Here is a 24,382-nt window from a genome sequence, read left to right as displayed (position 1 = left end):
TGTGAGCTTCGGAGGGGCGGCGGGAGGCGGGGGAGGGGGCGGGGGGAGGGCAGCTCCCCGAAACCCAGGCAAGAATGACTCAGCGAGAAGAGCCGCGTTTGTGAGAAAAATGCCACCAGGGGCGCTGCCTTCAGCTCAAGTCCCGGACCTGGGGTCCTGGGATCGAGCCCCGCATCCGGCTCCCTGCTCGGCGGGAAGCCGGCTTCTCCCTCTCCCACTCCCCCTGCTTGTGCTCCCTCTCACTGTGCCTCTCTCTGTCAAAGAAACAGATAAAATCTTGAAAGAAAGAGAGAGAGAGAGATGAGGGAGGAAGACACGCCACCAGGTTCCTCACTGGGGCCGCCCCGAGGGGGTCGTGCACCGGCTGTGGGGGAAACACGGGCAGTGAACACGCGGCCCCTGAACACGGAGAGGTGAGGTGCGCATTTTAGGCAAAAGAGAAGATGAAGGGCCTGTGCTGTGTTCTTAGCGCGGGAGGGTGCACCCTCTCGCGGTGGCCACAGCTCAGGCCGGGAGAACAGCCCGGGCCACGGCCACCACGGGGGGAGCAAACCCCGTGCTGGGCCGCCCCCAGGGAGCAGGGGTGGGGCTGGTCCCGCCTGCCACAGGCCCAGAGCCCAGAGACGGGGCAGACACCAGGGGTGCAGCTGGCAGCCAAGGGGTCGTGCTCTCCGCGGGGCTCATCTGCTCTCCGGCTGCCCCAGCCACAGAGCCTGTCCGGGAGCCGCTGAGACAGGCGGACTTTGGCCTTGGGGCAGCATTTCACGACTTTCTGGAGGGGTCATTGCCGGGATCCCGGTGGCTGCTGGAGCCCTGGCAGACGGGCCGCTCCTGACGCTCCGGATGGACGGAAGCCTTCGTGCTGGGGCCTTCCACTCACCCAGGACGTCCCGGCCCCCCGCCCACCGCTCGGCTGCTGCACCCAGCCCGCTGGCTTCGTGGGGGGCCGTCAGGGGGCAGCCGGCACAGCTGTGTCCCGGCAGGGCTGGGCCCTCCTGCTCTGGCCCCGACCCTAGGGCCTCCTCTGCTCTGAGGGGCCCACACTCCGGCCTTGTCCCTGAGGTCAGTGCCAAAAGGGCCCCGGGCTGCAGGGGTGGGGCGGGGGGCAAGCCCCCCCAGGTAGAATTTAGTGCCCTTTTTGCTGCGGAAAGGAACGGCTCCCTCCCCAGGGGAAAACCTGAGAGGCACCAACAGCAAAGACTTTCACCCAAGTGTGCGGGTTGTGGAGGGGCTCCCCTGGGGGGACTGTGACACCCACAGGGCACCTAGAGCTGAGCGGAGGGCCCGTGCGCCCCCACACCCCACCCCAGCCACCCCTGGCTTCACCGCGGACGTTCTCCTCTGGGCCTCGGGGTCCCCAGGGGGTGGCTGCCCTACAGACAGCAAGGCCCAGCCTCGCGTCATCGGGTCGGCGCAGGAGAAGCGGTAGGCGCGGCGGCCCGTGGCTCCTCGCTGGAGACGGCGTTGGTGCTCACCCTCACCGCCAGGCAGCCCGTCGGGAGCACAGGGCAGGCCTTCGTCCCTGCTCTACCAGCGGCTCCAGGCCCAGGGCCCTGCCCAGCACCCCCGCCGGGACGTCCAGCTTAGCTTTCTCAGACCTAAGTCTGTGGGGCCCTAGGGCAGGAGGGGGACAGGCCAGTGCAAGCCCTGAGGCTTACTGTGGGGAGCTTACACAGGTGGGGGTGCAGGGTCAGGCAGGCCAGTGTTGCCCAGCCTGTTTTGGGGGGCCCTGCAGAGGCCATTAACTATCCAGAACGGGGGAGGGTCCCTGTTTTAGGAACGGAAGGCGGACCTGCCCTCCCCACCGCGCAGCGCGAGCGTGCGGAACCTGCCGGCAGACCCCCTGAGCTGCCAGGAAGGCTCTGCTCTGTGCAGCTCCCTGGGAGCGGGAGCCGGGGGAAGGGGGAGCTGGGGGGGCGCCTGGGGGGGAGCTGGGAGGGGGGAGGCACTCACCATGATGCCGGTGAGAAGACAGACGCCTTTCCCGCAGTATGTGTGGGGTACCATGTCCCCATAGCCGATGGACAGGAATGTGATGGAGATGAGCCACATGGCGCCCAGGAAGTTACTGGTCACGTCCTGCTGGTCATGGTACCTGCCGAGGGAGAGACAGGGCTCAGTGGATGGAACCGCAGGCCCCGGGGTAACGGCTGCAGGCGCACCCGGACTGGGAACGAAACAGGTCTGTGCCAAGGTGGAGATGGCGGGCGCCGGGGACTGAAGGCGCCACGACTCTGCCCACCCAGTGCCTGACGCAGCCCGGGCCCCCCGCCCACTGCCAGCTTGCCCCAGAGGTGCTCCGTGCTGCAGACGCCCTCTCAGCGCTGCTCAAACAGCTCTGGATGAAATCATGCGGGAATAAAGTTCTTTTCCTAGCGACCGCCTGAGTGTGCGTAGACGTGACTGATCAGAAATCACAGGCCCCAGAACAGGGAGAATGTAAAAAATAAATCCCCAACACGTCTAGCAGTTTCCTGTAAGAATGCTGAGGGATCCCAGAGAAGGCGCACCTGCCCAGGGCGGAGAGGGAGGCTGTCGCCGTGGGGGCTCTTGGGCCGTCTGTGGGGGTGCTGGCTTCTCCCTGTGGAGCTGGACGGGGCTCTGGGCTGCCCGCCTGGGGAGGCACCCACTGGAACGGTATTGCCCCGTTCACAGCCCGGGGTGTCCTTTCGCTGCTCCCCTCACCCCAGACACCCAGCCCGTTGAGTGCCAGGCTCCGTGCCAGTGCTGCCGTGCAGGGACCCTGCTGCCGTCCAGATACAGCCCCTGCCCCTGGGGCTCGGAGCTCGGGGAGGGCTGGCGAGGAGGCAGACATGCACAGAAGCGGGTGGGCAAGGCGCCTCTCCAGCAGGAAAGGGCAGTGCCCTCGATGCGAGCCGCAGGCTGGGCAGGCTAGACAGAGGCTGGTTGCCCGGCAGCTGGGAGGTGGGGTCTCAGACAGAGGGACCGCAGGGGCTGGGCCTGCGTGTGGCAGGTGGGCGGGGCTGGCCCCGGGGCGGCAGGGCAGGTGAAGGTGGATCCCTTCTCTGAACGTTTGCTAGCAGGATCTGCCTGACCCCACACAGAGGGGAGGCAGCAGGTGCGAAGCAGGTGGAAGGCGCAGGTGACAGCCTTTGTCACCCACCAGCCCGCACCGACTCCAGGGCGAGCACCGGTGACGGGATGTCCAGCCCCAGCCCGACGCCTGGACCAGCAAGCAGAGATGTGCACATTAGCCTCGAAGCCGTCCGCGCGGGGCACGCACGCCCTGGTCTCCAGGACGCCCACCTGCCCTCCCCTGGTTGGCTGCCGCCTCCTCCTGTGTGTGCCTGCCGCGCCCCGCAGGAGTGGTGCCGGCTGGTGCTGCTCCCGTGCCAGGGGCCAGCCTCCCCGCCCCTCGGCCCGTCCCTTCCGTTCCTGTGGGCTGCTCTGGGGCGGGGAGGGCGCGGAGGCAGACCCCCACTCTGGCGCCTGCACCGAGCTGCCGTGTGGAATCCTCCGGGGGAGGGGTGGGCTTCGGGGTCTGTGACGCGGCCAGACTCAGGGCAGGCAGACTGTGGGGGCGCACGTAGAGAAGCCCCACGCGGCAAGCCCGCAACACAGACACAAATGTGGGTCACCGGCTCGTCCTGAAGACGTCTCCCGTCAGGTCTGCGGACGGCAAGGTTGGGGCACAGGACAGAGAGGACGTGAGCCTGTGGCCGTTGGCTCTGCTCACCCGGCTTCAAGCCCCAGTTCCCCTTCAAGGGGCTCCAGCCTGCGATAAGTGACCAAACTCATCTGCTGCTAGGACTGGCCCCCGGGGCCTCACCTGCGCAGCGCCCCGCCGCCCGCCCAGAGCCCGCCCCAGCACGCGGGCCGTCCAGTCGCTGCCGAGGGCAGGTGCCTCCGTCCAGGAAGCATCTACCGAGAGACGGAGGAGGCGGGTGCCGACCGGGGAGCGAACAGGCGTCCGCGCTTGCAGAGCTGCCTGATACGGGGAGGACGGAGCCGATTCGTGACACAGCAGGGACACGGGGCACTGGGTATCGGGGAAGGCTCGTCCCAGCCGCCTGCAGCAGTGGTGATGGTGGGCGGGCCCCACACGGACCTGCTGCAACGTCTGCAGGTGCCCGAGAAGCGACGGGGAGCCGCAGGGGACCCAGGCGGCCGCCGACCACGGCTCCGGGACGAATCCGTAGCCTGTCTCTGCCCGCGTTCCTGGTCCTGCTGCGCACGGTCCGCACAGTGTCCCTCTCCTCGCAAACCCGAGGCTTAACCTCGTGTCCCTGGGGCTCAGCGGCCCCACGTGAGCGGCCTCCGAGAGAAAGAAAGAAGAGCTCAGAGGGGGCGTCCGCAACAGGCAGGCGTCTTGTTGTCACCTGACGCCCCATTCACTGTTTCATCGCTCGGAATCCCTTTCCGGGAACCTCTCTCTCGTTCACACGCACAACCTCACCGGCGGTCATCGTGAGCGCGGGGACAAAAGCGGTTCTCGGGGACGCTCCTCACTGCTCACTTCTCAGACCCGAGGGCTGTCCCCTCTGGGGGGTGGGCACGAAGACACCCACTGTCCCCATCATGGGGAGAGAGGCTTGAGGCTCACTGCGCGGGAGGCGACGGGCCAGAGAGGAGAAGCTGTTTCCAAAACTACTGACAACTTTACAGTGGTTTCCACGTGCCACAAATCACACGTTCGCGTCATGCCATTTTCTTCAACAGACAATTTTTCAGAGAACCATCTTTTTCTTTAAGGACCAGGGAGGAAAAGGTGTCTTTCTTTTTGAGGATAGTTATTATAGTTGTTAATTTCTCATTTTTCATTTTTTAATATTACGAAACAAATGATAGGGACAGGTGATCATGCGACACTTGGAAGACTTGGGGTCCCAGATCCCGTGCAGACGTTGGTAGGGAGCAGCGCATGGCGTGACCCTGTCCAGAACCAACACTGCGAGAGAGACAACACTGGCCCCAGGAGATGCGAGGTGGCGCTGGACAACGGGGTCTTTCTGGAAGGACTGGGGGGGGTCAGTGGAGGGGTCTCCCAAAAGGCAGAGAAGAAAACATGAGCGTATCACCAAACCCATCTACCAATTCGAATGATAATGGTTTCAGAAAGAGAACTGGAAAAGAGGAGGAGGAAGAGAGAAGTAACATTAAAGAAATCATTAACAAAAATCTCCAGAACTAAAGGACATAAGTTTCTAGATCAAGGGCCCCCTGTCCCCAGTGCAGTGGATGAAAAGACTCACACTGAGGCACATCGTGGTGAAATTTCAGAACACCAGGGGGAAGGAGAGGTGCTGCGGGGCTTCCTGAGCCAGCGGGGAGGGAGAGCAGGTGAGGGACCCAGGGAGGGGGAGGGCCCAGGGGGAGGGGCCTAGAGGAGCAGTGGCCCAGGGGTACAGGAGCCCAAGGAGATGGGGACCCAGGGGTCCTTGGATGTCGGCCAAGTGCCAGGCTCGAGCAGGTCAGAGGACCTGGGGGACCTTTCTCCAAGAAGACAAAATTGATAGAAAATTGAATATGCCTGAAAGTCCTGAGAACAGGCCGGACCACGGCCAGCGCGTGGAGCTGAATTAGGGACAAACGCACGAAAGGCGCTGAGCACGTGCGCTGACGCGGCGCTTCGCCAGGAGCAAACGAGATCTGCAGGACAGGCGTCCCGCTCTCTGGAAGGCACAGCTTGAACGGAGTCGGGCACACGGTGGTGGGAGGTGACGGCCAGCGGGGTTAGGGAAGGCTGGCGGCAGCGGCAGGAGGCCTGGGGGTAGGGGCGGGCAGGGGGGCCACATCCGCACCTCCCACATGGGGAGCGACCGATGGCACCAAAACAAGTTTTGAAAACCAGCAGCACACGCGTGTCACTTAGACACAGGGAGGTCACCAGGGGCCGCACTGAGCAGGAGGCTGAGGAGAACCCCCTCTGGAGAGGGGCGAGGGGGAGGAATGCACAGAGCCCAGACCCTGCAGCGCGACCTCGAGGAACCTCTGTGACAGCCGAAGTAAAACCAAGCCGAAGAGAAAAAAACAAAAATGCACATCACGTAAAATTCATTTATGAAGCACAGACACGAAGACGCGAGGCCAACCGAGCTCCCGCGCCGGCCGCCCGCGGAAGGGTCCGCGGCGCTCTCTCCTCCGCCCGGGCTCCGTGTCCCCGAGCTCACGCTCCCCGCGGCCTTCCCGCCCAGGTGGGCACTGCTTCTCTTCTCGGAAGTACCGTTCCTGACTTTTGTCCATTTTTCCTTTGCTTTGTTTTTGTCTCTTTTTCTTATTGGTTCTAAGAGTCCTTTTTATACTCTAGATAAGAACTTTGTCAGTTTTTGTGTTGAAAATTCTTTTTCCATTTTGTGCCTGTCTTTTTATTTTCTTTGTAGTATATGTGATGAATAGACGTTCTAAGTTCTTCTGCGGCTGAATTCATCATCCTGGTCACTCGTAACCAGTGACGTATTATTTTTAGAGAAACACTTGCCTGCCTGCGGATACGAGACTTTCAAATGTTTCTAAATGTTGCCTTTCACACTTAAGTCTTTAAGTAATTTTGTGTACGGTGTGAGGTAGGGCTATGCCTTCCTGCCCCTCGAGCAGGTAGCCAGTCATCCTTGGCCCGTACGAAGAGCAGTGTCCCCCCACCCCCACGCCCACCCCTGCCATGTGGATTTTACACAGAAGTGACACAATTTCGGGGCTCTCTCTTCTGTTCCATCAGCCTGCGCGTCAGCCCCTGTGGTTCCTTCATACTCCCCTCTGTAGCCTTTTCTGCACACCTTCCCAGAGCCTAAAGCGGAACAGGTGCTCAGTAAGTATCTGTGGAATGACTGTGGCCCGCTTGTTGCTTTTCCTGTCCCCACGGGAAAGCGATGCTTGCTTCAGAAATTCAGCGAAGCACGTTTCAGCGAATCTCTCTTCGGCAGGTAAAGTTCTGTTGGCTGCCGGGTTCCTTGGACTTGGAGTCCGTTCTCACCATTAAAGAGAACTGACTTTCCACATGGATCTTGGTGATTTCATGGCCATTCATCCTGGGTCTGGTTTGTTTGCTGGAGACTTTCAGGGATCGAGCCAAGTGTACTACCTTGTCCTCACCTTCCATTCATGGTCCAGCTTCACACAGTCGGAGCCGCCCCCAGAGCTGTGGATCCTGTACTTAAGTTCTGCAACAAAAATCCCAGTAATAGGGACCCCTTGGATCCTCACCTAGACCTCCTGGTGGGCTTTGATACCACGGCTGCCTCCCTTCCCAGAGCCCCACTCCTTTGGCACTGCCGGGAGCCGGCTGTCCTGGTTTCCTCCTGTCTGACTATCCTTCTTGGATCCTTTTTCTGGCCCCCTGTTCAGCCCTTTCTGCCACATGCTCACCTTGGGCAAACCCCTTTCCTTGCTCCCACCATGCCGGGCCCTGTCCTCACTGACCCTTCTAAGGGATGCTTCAAGACCCAGCTCAAACCTCGCCTGCCCCTCCCAGCCACAGTGAGCTCTTTGCCTCTAACCCCGGCCCGCCTGGTGTTGGCCCTGTCCACGCCCTGCCTGCACGGTGTGGGACAGCCCAGGCTGTTTGGCGTCATGGTCGGAATGCAGGGGCTGGAGGGCCAGACTGTGTAGGCTTGAATCTGGGTTTGCCCCTTAGTATCTGCATGACCTTGTCCTCAGTTTTGCTGTCGGTAAAAGGGGAGAACTGCGCCACAGGCCCAGAGGCACGGCTGGGGCTGGCTGAGCGGAGCGGCGGTCGGCGACCCCCACCACCTCGTGCAAGCCCGGCCTTGCCGCAGCAGAGCCAGCGCGCACGGGGAGCCAACGCCTGCCCTCCCAGTTCTAACGGGTCTGCGACCTGGAACAAAGCACTTCACTGTCTCGGAGCGTTTCCTCTTTAGGGACGCGGAGGGTCCTGTCTCCCCTGACCGGGTAAGGAGGCTGTGGGGAGCAATCAGGGCGGAAGGGCTTGGCCAACCTCAGATGGACACACACCCGGTGGGACTCTGCCTCCCCGCGAGTACCACCGCCTCTTCGCCCCTCCCACTCGGGCTCCTCCCCTGGGACCTCCCCACTCGGGCTCCTCCAAACAGACCCTCCCCTGGAACTCGCCCCCCATCCCGCCTGCACCGCTCTTACCCAGAGACCCTCCTGGCCATCCCTCCCGCCAAGGCGCCCCCCCACCCCAACAGCTCTGGGCTAGTTCTGTGTTTACTGACTGTCCGGCCCCCATTAGAACATCAGCCTGGCTCGTACTTGGTTTGCTGCTGTGTTTCCAGAGCTCAATCAGTTGGTTGAGTGAATGAATAAAGGATCCCGTGTCGTCATCACAGGCCAGCAGGCCCAGGCCTCTTGCCCCAACTCTATCCTGAAGCCATGGCAAGCACAGGAGAGTGAGTGGTCACAGCAGTGTCCCAGAGAAGAGCTCCAGTGGCAGTGAGCAGGGGCGGGTGGGGCGAGGCGATGGGCACCTGCTCAGGCCCTGTGGGAGGGGCCAGGCCCTCTGGCTCCCACCAGGGGCTCTTGTGAGTCCTGGGTTTCACTCCTGGCCCTGCCCCTGCCTTTGTCCAGGCCTCCAGTCCCCTCCGCTAGCCGCGCACGCCCTCAGAAGGCTGGGGGTGTGATCCCAGCTTCGGGGGAATCGCTGCCGAGTCTGGAGTCCCGAGGGGGTTCTGGGAGCCACTAATGGGGTGGGAGAACCCGACGTGGGGGTCAGCCGGGCGGTGAGTGGCTGGAGGGCCGCGTGCTGGGCTGCAGGTGAACTCACATTTTTCTTAAAAACAATTTCCCCTACACACATCTTGAAGTGTGAGATGAACGGCCTCGGGGACCCAGGCTGCCGGCTCGGCCACCAGCTGGGATGCCAGGCCGGGGTGAGCGCTGTGACCTCAGCTTTGTCGTGAGAGCCAGTGGCCTAGTTCTGAAGAGCAGGCTTTGAATTTAGGAAAGGAGTGATGCTTCCTTCTGCCTGGTAATCAAGGCAATAGCCCCTGATCTTTCCAAGGCAAGTCTAATCTCTTACTTCCAGCCCCAAGATCTGCCGGCGTGGGTGCAGGGTCTCCAGTTAGTTTTGAAAGGGGAGAACCACCCCCCCAACCAAAAAGCACGATGTCGCCAACCAGCCAGCTGCGACTCCCCACCCAGCGGACGTGGCCCCTTGCCCTTCTGTCGACGTAGCTTGGTGTGGACTTTCCTTGCAGATATGTGGACACGCACCTCTCCCCTGGCGGTTTTCTCTGCAGGTTTTTGTCAAATGTGGAAGACGCAGGCCAGGGGGGGGCTGGCATCCCACCTCTGGGTGCCTCTCTCAACAGGTTGTGAGGGGACCCCTGAGCAGGGACGCCGAGTTCAGCTCCTCTCGGTGGGCACTGCCCTCTTCCTGGGCTCTGCCTCCCTTTCTTCTGCTGAGAAGTTTCCCGGCTTCTCCGGCGGACGGCGGCGCCCTCACCGCACAGGCCACGTTCATCACCGAGAGGAGCGCCGCGACCTCTCCGAGCGGCTCCGAGATGGAGCTCCGGATGGCTCGCCCGGCAAACCCGGCTGAGTCAGTGTCTCTGCGCGATGTTGGCTTTCTTCTTATTAAAAAATATTTCCATGTTTCCCGATTTGGAAATGTTTCATAAAAATGCATGAAAACGAAGAAAAACGGCGTGTTTGGAGAAGTGCTGTAGCACGGGAAGCGTTTCTCCCGAGGCATTTGGAGGTGGCGCGGGAGAGGACACGGGGCGCGACCCCGTCCCCCCGTCCCGCCGGCTGTGAGCTGTCCCCCGGCAACGCCGCGGGCCCCTCCGCACCTCTGTCCTTTCGTCTGTGACATGAGCCCCTCCCGGGGGCTGCTGAGAGTCCGTCGTGGCCCGGCTCGGGCGGCGCGGGTCTGGGGCTGGCCGGACGCACCCCTGCAGTGGGCAGCTGTGACCAGCCGGGCGACGCGCGGGCGTGGCCGCTGCCTCATGGACCGCACTGTCCCGGGACAGAGGCTGACGCCAGGCAGCACAACAGCAAAAAAGGCCAAGTTCACTTGAGACAGGCGTGCCCAGGAGCGGCCCGCAGCACCTGGCAGGGACTCTCTGAGAACAGGGCATGCCCGAGTCAGGAAGAGCAGGGGGAGGCAGGGAGGGGACCCTCAGGTGGAGGAGAGGCAGGCGGATGAAGAGGTGCTCTCCAAGCCACCCGCCCGGGGTCCCATGAGCGGAGCCCGTGAGCCGTGAGCCCCTCGGGCCTGCGTGGCGGGTCCCCCGTGCCCCCACCCCAGCCTCCCCACCCCCACCCCAGATCCACTGTTCCTTCTGGAGCCTCTGCTGCGCCCCCTTCTCCCTCCCCCTCTCTCTCCGTGCCTCCGTGTCCTCTCCCACCACGGGGTCTGATGCCTTCTCCGGGCTCGCCCTTCTGCTTGGCCCCGCGTCAGCCCAGGCGAAACCCGGTCTCACCGCCCGCCCCTCTCCGGGCTCTGCTTTCCCTCTGGCCGGCGCTGCCCCTGGTTTTCATTCGGCACCGCCCACCCGGTCCGCCACACGCGAGCTGTTTTGCTCCTGGCTGAGGCTCTTCCCGACGACCAACCACCATCAGTCACTGACTGGGAAGCTCTTAGTTCTTCACGTACAGAGACAGGAATCCCAGTGGCGCGGACTCTTGTAAAGCGCTTCCTCCAAGACCGTGGAGACGGTCGGTTTCTCATCTCCGTTTATTTCTGGGACCCTCTCTGTGCGGTGGGGAGGGCTGGAGATGTAGCTCTGCGTTACAGGACAATAAGAATCACGACTGCTTGTCAGCTGCCGGCCAGGGGCAACACGGGCCAACCTTTACGAGCGTTATCTCGGTGAATCTTCCCAATAACGAGATTCCTAACGTCATTTCCTGTTTTCTTGAATTGGAAACTCAGGGTCAGTCGTATCAGGGAACTTGCACAGAATCAAACACCTACCACGGCAGAGCCGAAGAGTGAGCTGGGCTCGGGCTGACTCCGCAGCCCCATCCTCAACCGTGTCAGGCCTTGAAGGCAGTGAAGGCCCAGAGAGGTTGACCGGAGAGACCAGAGAGATTCAGCCTTTTGTGGGTACCTGATCCTGGATCTGTATCGCAATGAGCCGGCCTCATGAGGGAGCAAGCCAGAGCCAGGGCTGCCCTGTTCAGCAGGACAGGTTGCACACTGGGCAATTCCAGGAGTGCCACTCATGGAGACTTCGATGTGAACGCTGCCCCCTGAAGGGCAATGCTGTGTAGGCGGTGGTCCTGGTTGGAGCCTCAAAAGAAAGGGTGTGTTTCTCCTCTCAGTTATGCTTCCCAAAGAGAATTAAAGGCAGGCAGCTCCCCAGGCGAGCAACTGTTGAGGAGGGCGCAGAGCTGCTGTCTTGCCTGGGCAGTGTTACGGTGGAAGGCGAGGTGGGGCCCACCAGGGGACCAAGGATAAAGAGGAAGAGCATGAAGAAGTGCCCTGGGAAGAAGTTGCCTTGTTGCTGATGCCCAGAGCTGTGGGGCTTCCGGGCAGGGCGTGGGAGCTCTGCCTGGACGGCCTCCCCTGCCATGGAGAAGAGCCGGTACCCAGAGGGGGAGGGGGCAGAGCTGCAGGACTCTCCAGACCGCCGCTGCTGACGCGTGCAGTGTGGCTGTCTCTAACCTCTTTCCACTAGACAGGGCACGCCAGTGGCACATGTGCTTGGACTTCTGGAGGTGGGCTCTGGCTGCAAGAGTGACCAGTCTGAGGGAGGCTGGGTCTCAGGGGCCGGTCCAAGCCCATCTGTGCCTCAGCCAAACCACCCAGACCTCGGCTGACACGATTAGATGGAAAGTCCTGGAACACATCAGAAATCATGTGGACTGGAGGAGTGGAGTCAGCGGGCACGCACCCGACTCCGGGCGGGCCCCACCTCCCCTCCCACAGCAACAGAGGGGACGACCCTCGGGTCGTCCGTCTGCTCTTCTGTGAACTGAGGGGGCCTCGGCCCCGGGCTGCAGGCTGTGAGGGCGCCGCCTCGGTCCACGTGCACACGGGACAGAGAGCTGCGGCCCCTGGCCCCGCCGCTAACGGGCCACATAGGGAAGACGCGGACTCCCGGCAGTCTCGGTGACAGATGTCACGGAATGGGCTTCTGCTGGGGCCCGTTAGCCCAGAGCCCCAGGACTGTCTCAGGAAGGGAGAGACAGGGGCTCACGGGAAGGACCTGGGCAAGAGACGCTTTGCCTGTTGGGTCGTCTCTGTCCCTGCGAGTCACAAAGGCCTGGGGTCCCCTCCCCCATGGCGAACCTCACTCCTTTCAGGTGAAGAGCTGGGGGCTGGAAGGGGCGAGGGGGCCCGGGGACCCTCGCCACCCGCTGCCTCCTTCCGCCCGGGGCACCTGCCACGTGTGCCCGTGGTCGGCCCTAGGAGAAAGACCCCCGGCTGGGGCCCAGATTCTCTGTGGGCTCTGGGCAGCTCACTTCTCTCCTCTGGGCCCGGGTGTCCTCATCCGTCACACGGGAGAACGCAGCTGAGCGAGCTGCACAGCCCCTTCCGGCTCTACGGTCGGGGGGTCTTTGATCACACTCTGCCCCCCGCAACCTCCTCCTGCCCAGGCTCTGGGGAGCTTGCAGCCGGGCACAGAGCGCACATCGGATGCCAGGTGTTTTCAGGGACAGGTGGCCTTTGGCATCCCGTAAGGGGGTCAACGCAGTGGGGTGGCCTTGATCCTGCGCCCCCCACCCTGCCCCGGAGCTGCAGCGCGGCCTGGAGCGGCTCTGGCCTCTCCGACACCTTCCACCCTTGAACGTAGCAGCTTCCTGCAGGAAGGCGGGAGAGGCTGAGCCTCAGGCCAGCCCCGGCCACTCTCCCCCACTCCTCCCCACACCCAGTGAGGCCCCAAGGCCCTGGCTCCTTCCTCCCGGCGCCCAGCCCCGCTCCTTGCCCGGGCACAGGATCACAAAAGCCGCTCCTCCTGCGTTGCCGGGCAACAAACCAGCCGGGAAACTCCAACCCACCTCTGACCCTGCTCTGGACGCAGCGCGGAGGCGGGCGCCCGCGGAGCCAGCAGCAGGAGAAGCTGCCTCGCTGGGACCGAGCAGAGACCACAAGGAGACGGGAGGCCTCCTCTATCTGGTTATTTTGGGATCAGATCCCGGGGCTACTGATGGGGATGGTTCCTGTGGCCAAACCCCCACCCCCCACCGGCTTCTGTGTCTACCTGGCCAGCGATTCTAATTCACGCACCCTGGGCGATGGCCCGACCCTCCACAGACTCTCCGGGAGACACAACTGTCCCCAAACGAGGGTCGGCACTGTCCTCCTTGTCACCCAAACACAGGTTTGTTCACTTGTTAGCTGGAGTGGCCTTGGGCTCTGGAGCCTTGGAGTCCCAAGTGGGTCAGGGAGGGCCAGGTTGTGGCTGCCCAGCCACCAAGGGACCCGGAGGGAGGTCAGGCGGACCCAGGAGCCGGCCCCAGCTGTGACAGAGGGACAGCTGTACTTCCTTCCTCTCCTCCCGCGGGGCGCTCTCTTGCACACCCACCTCCTGCCCGGGGAGAGCCACAGAGTGAGAACCTCGCACGAGGACACGGTGGTGAGCAAGGCCCGGCAGGGCCCTGGGCCCGTCCTTCCTTCCGGGCCAGAGAGAGCACTACGGAAGCTTCCAGCCGGCCTCGAACAGGCTGCCGGCTGTGAGGAGCCCGCACCTGTGAAGGGGGTCTCCGTCCCCCCCCAGCCCCGTAGCCCTGAAGCTGGCCTGGGGCGGCCACAGGAACAGTCTGGCAACCTCGGGACAGTACCGTCTAATTTCTAAACTAATGAAAAGCCTCAAGACATATTTATCCCTAAATAAAAGCCACGGTTTAAATTATAAACAGGAACAAAACAAATTAAGGATGCTGGTAACTAAGTGGGGGCGGTTTTGTGTGTTAAGCTTGACAAAATAATTATAAATCTCCACCCGGTTAACTACACTCACGTTTATGAACTCCGGAAGTGCGACAGTGTAAGTGTTTGCTCTATTAATTCTGACACACACGTTCTCAAAAAATGTCAGCCGGTCTCCAGCACACCCCAGCCCCGAGCCGACGTGCGGCCCTCGAGGCGACGGGCCACGCTCCCCGGGCCTGCCAACAGGACGCGACTTCCCACGAGAACCAGCGTTCCAGGAGCACCAGCCTCCCCTCGCCCAGGTCCCAGAGAGGGTGGCTTCACCCAAACTCCAAAGCCACTTCACAGCCCAAACTGAGAAAGAACCTCTCACATTCTGCTCTTTCTCCCCTGGCCCCAACGTGGTCACAGCAGACAAGCCCCTAATTTTACGGACACCCAAGAGCCGTGCAGCAGGCCCTCAGGACCCCAAGGTCCCAGGTCTCCACCACCCCGCACGTCGGGGCACAGGACGGGGCACGGAGCCTGGTTGAGCTGCCAGGCCCTAACCTCTGAAATGGGGACTCTGCTCCCCCCCAGGGCCGCTGGGACCTGGAATTTTTGGGCTCCCCAGCTTTCACGCTTCATAACCCTCTGGGGCGGGGGCCGCTGCAGTTCCAACCCGCAGGTGGGAGGCATGAGAGCGGGGACAGAAACCACCCCGCCTGTCGGGATCCGGCTCCAGGCCCAGGCACTTGTCTTAGTTAACGGAGGGGACGTGCCTCGCCTGTGGCCCCACAGCGAGGGCCACGGTCAAGCCCGGCTGCGAGTCTGAGCTTTCTGGCTCGGGGGCCGCCGCCTTCTCTCCCGCACACAAGGAGCCGTGTGTTTAGCATCGCGAGGTGCTGCTGCGAGTGTCACTAACGTTAGGAAACGGAACCACGCCGGTTTCGTCAAGGTGGACGACGGCCGGACTGCCTGTGGCGGACGCGGGGGGTGTGGACTCATCTCCGAGGGGGAGCGGCAGAGGTTTCTGAGGGTAACAGGACCTACCCGGGGGAGTACGGTCTGAAGCCCCAGCACTTACTCTGACAGTCCCGCCTGCGGCGGCCGAGCTCTGCTCAGGGACGGGAGGGAGGAGACGCTACACACAGATATCACAGAATAAGAACCGCAGGGCTCAGCGCCTGAATAGAGCTGGACGGAGCGCGGCCTGGGGGCAGGGCTGGTGGACGGTTTCAAGATACTAATGGCCCAACGGCCCTCCTCCCCGTCTTCAGCAGTAAAAGAACCCAGGAACGAGCAGCGGTGGTTCATAACACGGACTATTTTCCATCCCGGCAACTGACCAGTGAAGGCAAATGAAAATGACCTACGTTACTTCCAGGAAACGTCTTTAAAGAGAAAGCACTCTGATTTGGTCCCTTCCTCCCTCCGGCAGCGTAGGCGGTAGATGAGATGGCTGGAGCTCCTGTAGCCTTCTTGAGCTCTGAGGAAGAACCATGACCCAAGGCTGGCAGGGCCACAGGAGAGAAGGAGCCTGGGTCCCTGATGCTCTGAAGCACGGCCACGGGTTCTGACTGACCCTGTCCAGTCCTCTTCTGCATAACAAAGAGACTTCTATTATTTTGGATTTCCTGTCCCTTGCTGCCAAAAGCTAGCACTGAGAAAGCTCTTGAGAAAAAGAAGACAAACACAGACTAGCAGAGAGAAATTAGAGGCAGCCTGATGATTCTGAATGGAGACTTGAAGTCCGAGACAGCACATGAGAAAATGCCTGTGATTCACCGTGACACAGTCAGGAGGTCCTGGAGCACTCGCCTGCCTCCTCTCCGGGCTGCGGCTGCGAGGAGCTCTTCTCCCCGGGGCCTCTTCCCCAGCGGGTTTTCTGCCTAGAGGTGCCACTCTTAGAATGAGCCAGATCTTCTAGCTAAGCATTTTCAGAAGCTCCCAGAGCCCTTGGCTACAACCCCTTAACACACCCGGTTCCCCACCCCCACCGCCACGGGCCTCCCGCCCTCTCTGTGGCCCAGGCCTTGCCGCAGCCTCATGCTGGTCCTTTTCCTGTCCTTCAGGTGACTCCACACTCTACAGCCTTCGCCAGCCCAGGGCCTTTGCACATACCATTCCCTCCTCTTGGAAAGCTCACCCCCATGGTCCATAAATGGCTCCTCAGGTGCCAGTGGACACACACCCTCCCTGGAATGACTTTGCAGGGAGGTCCCAGCTGAGTAGGCTCACTCTCCAGCCCCACTACTTACCAAAAAAGGTCATTGCGACCTTGTGTTTAACTCCTTTGCAGTACGCAGGAGAGACCTGCAATCGCTTATTGGTTTCTATCAGTTTTCCCCATAGACTCTCCATGAGGAAGGAGCCCTGTCTTATTTTCTGAGTGTATTTAACCCTGACACAGTGCCTTGTGAGCGGCTGGACTCGTTGTGATTAATATCATTACAATGTAGCAAATGTTCACAATAGAGCATCACCGCTCAGGGGAGGGGCCTGGGAGGCGCCGCACATGTGTTTGGGGGCGGGGATAGATATGTTCCTGGGGGTGGCCGAGACGTAGCAAGCCCAGTTCAGGGACACAGAGCGGGTGGAGGACGAACTGGAAGGAAGGTCCCAAGAGCCGGGGAGGAGAGCTCAGCACCCAGTGCTCAGGCCGTTGGCTGGATAAACTATTGCATTTATCCAAGGAAGAGCCGAGGCAGAGAGGTGGGCCCCCAGGCTAGACCCCCAGCCCTCGCTAAAGCTGGAGCAGGACACGAGCATCTGGACATCGAGAGCCTTCTGGCATTGACCTCACCCGTGGCTCCTGTCCCGTGGTGGGCCACGCCAGGCAGCGGGGCTGTCAAAAGTGCAAGCCCTGAGCAGGGATGTGCCACCCTGGATCTCCCTCCACAGTTCCCAGCCCGGAGAGCCTGTTCTGGGGGCCTGGGCCCTTCCCACGGGCCGCTCTCACACTGCGTTAAAGGAAGAATAAAGGGACGCCTGGGTGGCTCAGTCGGTCGAGCATCCGCCTTCAGCTCAGGTCATGATCTTGGGGTCCCGGGTTTGAGCCCCGCATCAGGCTCCCTGCTCAGTGGAGGCTGCTTCTCCCTCTTTTGCTTCCCCTTGCCTGGCTCAATCTCTCTCTCAAATAAACAAAATCTTTTAAAAAAAGATGGGAGGTTGCCTAACACGAGGGTCACTGGATTCAGTGGGGACACAGATGACCCGGAAGGAGGATGAGCAAAGAGCAGTCTGATGGGAACAGAGCCCTGGGAGGACCTGTCCAAGGAGCAGGGACCATTTATTTCAAGAAGATTAGACAGGTTCTCGGTATTTCGGGCCCCCAGTGGAAGACGGGACACCAGCCTGCTTCCCTCAGGGGTCACACCGTGCTAAGCACTGTGCTCTCTGCGAGGGGCTTTCTGCAAGTTCTCCCATTTCCCAGATGTCCTAAGGCCGGCTTACCCACAGGGTTGCCCGCCACTAAGAACCCACCCCAGCAAGGCCCAAGACCACATCTGCCCAGATGGGGATGGTTTAGCTACCAACCTGTGTTGCTTGACTTTCTTTTGTGTTGATGCAAAAAACAGCTGAGACCCAAGTCATAAACCACTAGGAGTTTAATTTTAACCAACATTAGGAAGGTACTTGTAGGTCCGAGCTGTCTTTGGAGGTGGTGAGCTCCCCGTCCCAAGGCATGTCCAGTCGAAGCTGACTCTGGTCACATTAAGTACACGTACGACCAGGACCCAGACTGTCCTTCGCCCCAATTTCAGGCCACATCCATCCCTGACTCAGCCTCTATGCATTCACACTGTTGTCTGTGGGCTCAGCTGAAGCAGGTTTAAAATTTCCAAAAGGAGTTTTGCTCCCCAGGCTTCGTGCCCCTTCTTTCGTTGGGCAGTCTGCGCACTGGGCAGCCTGCGGGGCCTTTCTGGTGGGCAGCTCCCAGGGGCCTCTTGGGAGAGCAGCGCGACCAGGTGTTAGGGTTTGTGGGTTCTCGCTGGATGTGGCTCCGGCGGTGCAGGGATGAGGAGGGAGCACGCAGAGGGGAGTGTGTGCAGGGAGGTGCCGTTTGGAGTAGAATGTGTTCTAGTCCGATTCCTTCCCAGTTCAGCCTCTGAGGGCCTGTGGCCAAGTCTCAGGGGATGGGGGAGTCTGCATTAAATGGAAGGAGGAAATCTGATGAAAGCATACCCCGAGGCGGTGGTGGAGGGGGGGTGGACCACAGGGCTCCACGGCAGGTGGGTGGCGGTGCGGGGGTGGTGGGGAGAGCACGCTGACCCATCCTGGGCCACCGAACGCTCGGAGGCCTGTGGCTGAGGCCCGGTCCCTTGCTGGTGGGCGCCTGCCCTAGAGATGCAGGGCACAGTGGGGTCACCGGGGACAGAACAACCCGAAGTGGAAAAGCTGACAGAATGCGGTTTTCCTGTCTTAACTAATGCCAGCCCACACATAGCCGTGGCTGACGTGGCCTCCAGGAACCCCTCCCTTTCCTGACCTTTGCTCACTCAGAGGCCTTGTGGTCCTGTGGCCTCCTCCACGGGCCCCGGGGGTAAGAGTGAAGCCGGAGGCCCTTAGGCCTCCCTGTAAGAGTCCTGCAGCTTCCGTCCAGCTGTGTGCCCAGCTGCGGGCCACTCCGGGCAGAATCGGGACGGACGGCCATTCAGGCCAGCTCCCTAGGGCCTCCTCTCTCAGAGACACGGCGAGTGGGGGCCTGCATGTGCTTCCCGCCAGAGAGAGGAGGCTGGCTTCCTCAAACAGCCCCTGAGCCTTCCCAGCAGAGAGGTCAGGGAAACCCAGGGTGTAGTGCGACCCAGACTGGAGTGATTTGGGGATTGGATTGGCTGGAAAAATGGGCAACTTTGCACCCGCGTTCCAAACTCCAGGCTTCAGGCCGCTGACTTTACAGACTGGTCTTCACTCTCCGGAGAGCTGCCATCCGCCACCGCCCAAGTAACTTGCTGTTATTTAATATAAAAGCACAGATACGCTGGCCACAAAGCCACTTCACGCTTAAGTGTCAGCACAGTCACTGCGCACGGGGAAGAGGCAAGAGAGAAAGTGAGCTGCGAGGAGTAAAGATGGGGCAGCGACCCACGAGCACCTGACGCCCGAAGGTGGGCTGCTGGGCCGGGAAAGGGAGGCAGCCCCAGAGCAGAGGCCGGGCCCCAAGTCCTGCTGACCAGCCCGGGCGGGCAGGCGCCCCCTCACCGCGCACCCCGCATCCCGCAGCGCACCGAAACCGGCCCCCACCCCCCGGCCCCGGCCCCGCGGCCCCCACCTGTCCGCGCTCCCGGGAGCAGCTCGTCGCCACGGAACCACCGGTCCACACTGGCGAGTGTCCAGCCGGCCCCGGCCGGTGCTGAAGAGCCCGCAGCCTTGCGTCGGGTCACGGCGCACCCGCAGACTCCACCTGCGCGGACACACGGGCTCTAGGTCCTCCCAGGAACTCCTGCGTCCCGCCGTGGGGGGGTGGCAAGCGCGCACCCCCGGGAAGAGGACTCGCCGGTTCACGGAGGCCTCCCTGGCCGCCAGGGCCGCCGACCCACAGGCGGGACGTGGGGGGGCTGCGCCCCGTCCAGGCTCTGCGGGCGAACAGGCGGGTCCTGCGCGGGACCCACGGCGGTTCTGCGGCGGGAGGAGAAGCTCCTGCCGCCTCTTTCCATTAAAGACCGGACGCGGCCCGCGAAGTCCAGCGTTTTCAGGAACAGCGGAGCGTCGGCGGGAGCCGCGTGTGACACCCCGCGGACGCGCGTTTCCCAGCTTTGCCGGCGCGTCCGTGCGGGTTTGGTCTGGGCGACGCCCCGTCCGCGTCGGTCCTCGGCCTCGAACCCCGTCCATGCCCGTCCCGCCTCCGGCTTCCGCCGCGCGCGCTCCCACCTGCGCGTCCCGTGGGCGCGAGTGACCCGCGGGCCACATCCCGCCCCTCGGTCGGCGTCTGGTTCTGCAGCCCCGGGCGGGGCGCGGGCCGAGGGGCCTCCGCGTCCCTCGATGGTCGCCGCGGAAGAGCGTCCGGGTGCGCCGGTCGTCCTGGGGCGGCCCCTCCGCCTGCCCCCTGCGGGAGGGGCGACCGCGGGGTCAGCAGCCGCCGCTTTCTCCCGCGAGCGGCCCCGTGTGCGTCCGGGTCCCGCCCGGAGCGGAGGCCGCAGTGGTCCTCGCTGCGGCCCGGGGACCCGCGAGGCCCGTGTCGGTGCGGCCTTTTGTCTCTATTTAACCGACGGCCTCGCCCAGCGGGGACAGTCGCTGCCACCGCGCTTGCTGCGCGCATTTTCCCTGCGGTGACGCTCGCTTTCTTGGAACCCGCGTGTCTCCGGAGGACGGGACGGACGGGACGGAAAGCGGCCCCGGGAGCGAGCGACCATCGCCTCCTGCGCGGCCCCCGGGCCCCGCGGCCCTTCCCGTCGCAGGACGGAGGAAAGGGTCGGGCTTTCCGGGGTTCGCGGGGGCGGCCGCGGTCACGTCTGCCTCTAATCCCCCTGGACTTTCGTCCGCAGCTGGTGGCAGGCCGCTCGGACCTGATTTTTCATCCAAGTCTCTAACCCTCAGTGTCCCCGGGAACGTTTGCCGCGAACCCGCGGCTTCTCCACGGGATCTGCTGCTCGTCGCCGGTGCGTGCGCAGGAGGGCTAATTAGGGCCTTTCCGTTAGGATTCTTGCATCTCTTCTTACTGATTTTTTCAGTAAAGCCCCAGGGACTGATGACTTTAGTTTTATAATACATTCTACCATCCAGCAAAGTCCCCTCAGGGCTCTTCCCTCTCAAAACAGTGAAGCTGCTGTCATTTACTAAAACATGCTCAGAATCAGTACTCACCCCCCCCCCTTAAAATTCCTAATTTTGTGTTTTCTAGCTTTTTTTTTTTTTTTTAAGATTTTTTATTTCCTTGTCAGAGAGAGAGCACAAGCAGGGGAAGCAGCAGCAGAGGGAGAAGCAGGCTCCCCACTGAGCAGATCCCGATGCGGGGCTCAATCCCAGGACCCTGGGATCATGACGGAGCCGAAGGCAGGCGCTTAACCAACTGAGCCACCCAGGCATCCCATAGCTTTTTCTTGATTAAATTTATTGGAAGCTGATATCATTGGGTGTATGGATTCTGTTTTTCACTTTATTAACTCCTGTCTTATAATCTGTTCTCCCGAAGTTTTGTTCTCCTAGTGAGTTTCAATTTATTTTATTTATTTTCATGCTGACTTTAAAAAAAAAAAAGATTTTATTTATTTATTTGACAGAGAGAGATCACAAGTAGGCAGAGAGGCCGGCAGAGAGAGAGGAGGAAGCAGGCTCCCTGCTGAGCAGAGAGCCCCATGTGGGGCTCTATCTTGGGACCCTGAGATCATGACCTGAGCCGAAGGCAGAGGTTTTAACCCACTGAGCCACCTAGGCCCCTCCATGCTGACTTTTTTTAAATAAAGAACTTCCAGAATATTTTCCTGTGTGTGCTACTTAGGTCGCACTATGAGTTTGGGTACCCAGAGTCATTATAATTTTTAAAATCATCTTTATGGTGGTTTTGAATAATTCTTTTTGGACAAGTGTAGCTAAGGAGATTGCTTTAAAAGGTCCCCTAAAGTTTCCTTTTAATTGAATTTTTATGGCCTTGTGGCTGGAAAATATGTCTGAAGGTATTTTCTGATTATTTTGAAATGTGTGGCCAAGAAGTTGATTGATTTTTTGTGAATGTTTCATGAATGCTTAAAAAGAAGATATATTATTTGTTTATGGGCTACAAAGTTCAATATTTATCAATTATTAAAACAGTTAATAATTCAGGTCTCAAGCTCCTTACTTATTTTTGCGTAAAAGCTCACAGCTTACTGTGTATGGTACTTTTTATCCATATTAAATGGTTCTTCTAGGCCATTTAATGCTTTTTGCTTTGAATTCAAGTTGGTTTAAAACAAGGACTTCTAGTCAATTGCCGTTTGTATTTCTCTAATAAATCTCTGCTATTCATTTATTTTTTTCTAGGTCTTTCCACTTTAGGAACCTCTTCTGTAAATAGCATGAAATAAAATTTTGCCTTTAAATCCCATCCTGAGAGACTCTGCCTTCGAACAGGGGAGGAAAACTCAATTATGTCGACTGTTATAAATTCCAAGTTTGTTTTTTCTCATCTTCTTTCATGTTTTCTGTGTTTTAGCATTTTTCCTACTTCTTTTGTCTTTCTTTTTTTTTTTTTAAGATTTTATTTGTTTATTTGACAGAGATCACAAGCAGACAGAGAGGCAGGCAGAGAGAGAGTGCGGGGGGGGGAAGCAGGCTCCCCGCCGAGCAGAGAGCCCGATGCGGGGCTCGATCCCAGGCCCCCGAGACCATGACCCGAGCTGAAGGCAGCAGCTCAACCCACTGAGCCCCCACCGGCGCCCACTTTTTTCTTTCTGTCTCTGCCATTGGTTGTCTCCCCCAGGGATGTGAACAGTGCACATTCTCAAGGTAGGGAAAATTGGGGCTCTCGGGCAGAGGTTCTGGGGTCTCGGGTCTGTCAGTCCCCAGCTCTGGGACCCAGCGTGCTGCTTTGACCTCTCCCTGCCTCAGTTCCCTCCCACGTGAAGTGGAGATCATAGTGGCCCCCCCACCTCATGGAGCTGGGGTGCAGGTTAAGTGAAATAAAGCTTGCTGGTGCTGCTACTTACTCTGCTGTCACACACACTTCAAAACTTCTAGCTGGTTGCCTGTAGGTTTAAAAAGTCGATAAGGCTTTTAACATTCTCTTCCACCTAACATGACGATTTTAGCATACTTTTACTAAACTTTCTTAGCCTTCTCCCAACTTTTTAATCTGGGGCTTTGCAACTCTCTAATTGTTATGGAACCTTTTATCACACACCTGCTCTTTCCAGAGCCTACATTTTGTTTGACATTAGAATTTGGTTTTGCAGCGGTGGCCGGCGGACCTGGACCCCACGCCTCCCTGGCTGCGGTGCTGTGCACGCATCCTACTTCCACGCCGTTGCACGAAGACCTTAACTGTGATCCGTTCCCCAAAACGTGCAGCTCGTTTACCTTCTGAGCCCACAAAACTCTCCGGATGAGTTTTGTGCTTGTTTTCCGACAGGAGTGACACTGATGTCTGCAACTTCGGCTCCTGAGGAAGGTCTGCTTCCTGCTGCCTGTTGTGTCCTCGGATTTGCTTAACCTTTAGGTTCAGTAAATTTTCCAGAAAAAGAGTGTATTAGGAGATGTTTAGGTGTGGCTTTGCATCCCTGTGTGACTGAGAACCGCTGTTTCCATCCGCCTAATCTTAATCACCCCCACCCCCGGGCTGCCAGGTCCAGAAAAGTTTTCTGGGTGTTTGTCTTTGATTATGCTGCTATCCGATGAGCCCAGTTTCTTCCTCCAAATAAGTCTCATTCCCGGGTTTAGCCTTGATTCTGGAGTCTCCGGATCTGACCTGTCGTCCACCTCGCCTCTCTGTGTCCTGCTCTACATTCGGAGAGAACTTTTAAGTGCGTCCTCCGCAGACCACATTCTAAAACACTCCGTGCCTCCGAAGTGAATCTTCTTTGTGCTAAAACAGTTTTAGTTTTCTGGAACTCGGTGCTTCTGTGAACCAACACGGTTCTCTTTCATGTGTGCTCTGTCGACCGTCGCTGGCAGAAGAGCCTCCAGCACTGCCGCCCCCCGCCCCCGACCTGGCCCTCCGGATGACGGATGACGGATGACGCACCGGCCCGCGTCTGCCATCACGCTCCTCTTCCTTAGTTCATGGGTCTGGTTCCTGGGGTCCCGCCGCGGATTCCCCCACGCTCTGCCGGGAACTCACCATTTGCGCCATTAGGGGGGACCTGCCCAGACCTGGCACCCGCACCCCCGGCTGCCCCTGCCGCCAGGGCTCCTGACGACTCCTTCCTTCAGCTGGAGGGCAGGCTTCACCCCGCGGGGCGGGTACCTTCCCCGTCCTCACCAGCGGGTGCTGGGAGACCCCAGAGCAGCGGTCGGCAGGCTTCAGGCTCCACGCGCGCCTGTGAGCACGAGGACGCTGAGCGCGGCCGTCCTGCCCCGTGTGTGCTCAGTGCCGGCCGCTGGCGCTGCCGTCCGCTCGCGTGTGAAACGCCCGCGGGCCCCAGTTCGGAGGGACGCCCGCGGGGCCGCTCAGCCGCTTGAGCTCCCGACTCTTGATTTCGTCTCGGGTCACGGCCGCAGGGTCGCGAGAGGGACCCCTCATCCAGCCGCTCCCGGGGCCCCAGACTCGGTGGGGAAGCTGCGCGTCTCCCTCTCCCTCTGCCCTTCCCCCTCCCAGCACTCTCGCTCCCAAATAAACACTTGTTTGGGGTTTGTTTTAAATCTTCAGTTTTGTAATAACAGTAACTGTGACTAGAAGCTCTGGTCACGACCTCCCACCGTCCCAGTGGAGCTCAGTGTGCCCGAGCCTCCGACCAGAGGGGCCCAGGACACACGTGCGACCTGCCTGCAGCTCCGTCCACCCACGTGGGCTCGGCCTGGGAGCTCGGGTCGGTCCCACACCGTGGCTCCTGCTGCAGACTCGTTCCTTAGGGTCGAGCCCCCCTGCCAGAGGTGGTCGGGTGTGGGGAGGAGACCCGGAGGAGGGGGGTCTCCTCGCTTCCTGGCTCCGGGCGGCGCAGGCCCGAGTGGGGCAGTCACCCGAAAGGAGAGGAAGGAGGCCTCTGCTGATCCTGGAACAGGAAAGGT

General features: G+C 60.4%; 1 protein-coding gene across 3 annotated transcripts in view; it reads right to left on the bottom strand.

The window, feature by feature from the left end:
• The window catches only part of KCNN3 (potassium calcium-activated channel subfamily N member 3), a 114,962-nt gene that overhangs the window by 17,502 nt on the left and 73,078 nt on the right, over positions 1-24,382 (bottom strand). For 2 of the 3 annotated variants that reach the window (XM_082703574.1, XM_082703573.1), the window contains exon 4: positions 1,954-2,095. In XM_082703574.1, coding sequence (XP_082559700.1) covers positions 1,954-2,095 — 142 coding nt within the window. Of the gene's footprint in view, positions 1-1,953; positions 2,168-24,382 lie in introns of all 3 variants that reach the window. The other variant, XM_082703575.1, reaches the window with a different exon arrangement.

Source organism: Mustela nivalis, assembly GCF_964662115.1.
Source record: "Mustela nivalis genome assembly, chromosome: 16".
Classification (NCBI taxonomy): domain Eukaryota; kingdom Metazoa; phylum Chordata; class Mammalia; order Carnivora; family Mustelidae; genus Mustela; species Mustela nivalis.
The sequence above is the reverse complement of the archived record's forward strand: the minus strand, read 5'-3'. Positions and strand labels throughout refer to the sequence as shown.